General features: G+C 33.5%; 1 protein-coding gene across 3 annotated transcripts in view; it reads right to left on the bottom strand.

The window, feature by feature from the left end:
- The window catches only part of UBE2W (ubiquitin conjugating enzyme E2 W (putative)), a 104,715-nt gene that overhangs the window by 13,954 nt on the left and 89,322 nt on the right, over positions 1 to 1,439 (bottom strand). For 2 of the 3 annotated variants that reach the window (XM_019527808.1, XM_019527811.1), the window contains exon 6: positions 446 to 856. In XM_019527808.1, coding sequence (XP_019383353.1) covers positions 843 to 856 — 14 coding nt within the window. In that variant the 3' untranslated portion in view covers positions 446 to 842. Of the gene's footprint in view, positions 1 to 445; positions 857 to 1,439 lie in introns of those variants that run through there. The other variant, XM_019527810.1, reaches the window with a different exon arrangement.

Below are 1,439 nucleotides of genomic sequence, written 5' to 3' on the forward strand. Positions count from 1 at the left end.
CTCTAATATACAGATTTCAAGCCCAGTTATGGACTGCAGCAAATTCAGTTATATCACTGTCATCTTATCGCCAAAATAAAGTCTTGATTAAATCACTCCCACCCTAAATTACTCATACCTTTGCTTCAGAGATATGAATAACTATATACAAAAAAAAAGGTATATTTGTTTCACCATAGGGATAACATTGTACCTCTCTGCCAATGTCACCTGAAAACTTTCCATGTTAAAACGATTTGACAGAAAATAAACAATTTAATAAATATGCAATGATCTTATTACAGTCCTTTTGCTAAGCATGTTGTCATGCTGCTAGCTTTGTGATCACAGTGCATAGAATCCAAATGTAAAAGAATGGGGTGGCTTTTGAAGTAATGTTGGATCCCTTGCTTATAATCCCAATACATCTAAAACATTTCATAAGCTCTATCATGCATCAATCTGGTTTTTTTTGCGGCAGGATCAAAACGTTTCCTGGTACAAAGTCCATTGCCGGCAATGGATGCACCAAAACCGCCAAGGAATTCACTGTTATTGCACAATACATGAAGACCTGGAATTCTTCCCAAAAGCTTAAAATAAAAATAAATGGAATTATTCTGACTTTTCCAGACATCTGCATTAATACTGTATGACTAATAAAAGCATGTCAGTTGCATGGACTGAACCAGCGATCAACATGCGCCCAGAATGCACACTAGTAAAAATGCAGTCAAAGGAAGTAGTCTTCATTGCCTATAGGTCACTTCCAGTCAAAGGTTAAAGTTCAAAGACTGAATGATCAAAGTGCTCATTTTCTCAGTAGGACTATCTTCTGCTACGAGGATCACAAAATGGTGGCATCAACATGTGTCATCTTTAAGATAAAAAAAAAGATTTATAGAAAATACATAAACATTCAGAGCCCTAATTTGCAAGGTACTTAAAAACAGAAACAACTAAATTATACATACCAATGAAGGTAAAAAATATGCCAAATTCTGACTACTGTTATTTTGTTCAGTAAGGAGTTGGAAAATGGAGAGATTACAAAACAAGATAAATATGAGGAGGCTTGGGGTTGCATTAGGAAAATGTGTTTATCAAAAATTATAATGTATTCTGAATAGTTTACAATTCAAAATATTCTGTTCACCATAAACCTAAAATTCAAAAAACAAACAAACATTTCCTCTTGGCATTTGGTTTCTCATAGTAGAGTATGCACATTTTGTTAAAAAAAAAATGTATTAGTGATTGGCCAAGAAGTGCTGCTGCTGCTGGTAAGAGATATATGTAGAATAAAGGAAGACAGTCTGCAATCAGAATTTTAAAAAAGTAATAGGAAGCCTATATTTTGGGCAAACCATATTGTCACCGTAACTGTGCTCAAAGCTAAACAGTTCTCTCTCTACCCATATGACTTTTTTTTTTTTTTTTTTTTTTTTTTTTTTTTTTTT

This window comes from Gavialis gangeticus, unplaced genomic scaffold, assembly GCF_001723915.1.
Source record: "Gavialis gangeticus isolate Ggan-Ray unplaced genomic scaffold, GavGan_comp1, whole genome shotgun sequence".
Taxonomy (NCBI): domain Eukaryota; kingdom Metazoa; phylum Chordata; order Crocodylia; family Gavialidae; genus Gavialis; species Gavialis gangeticus.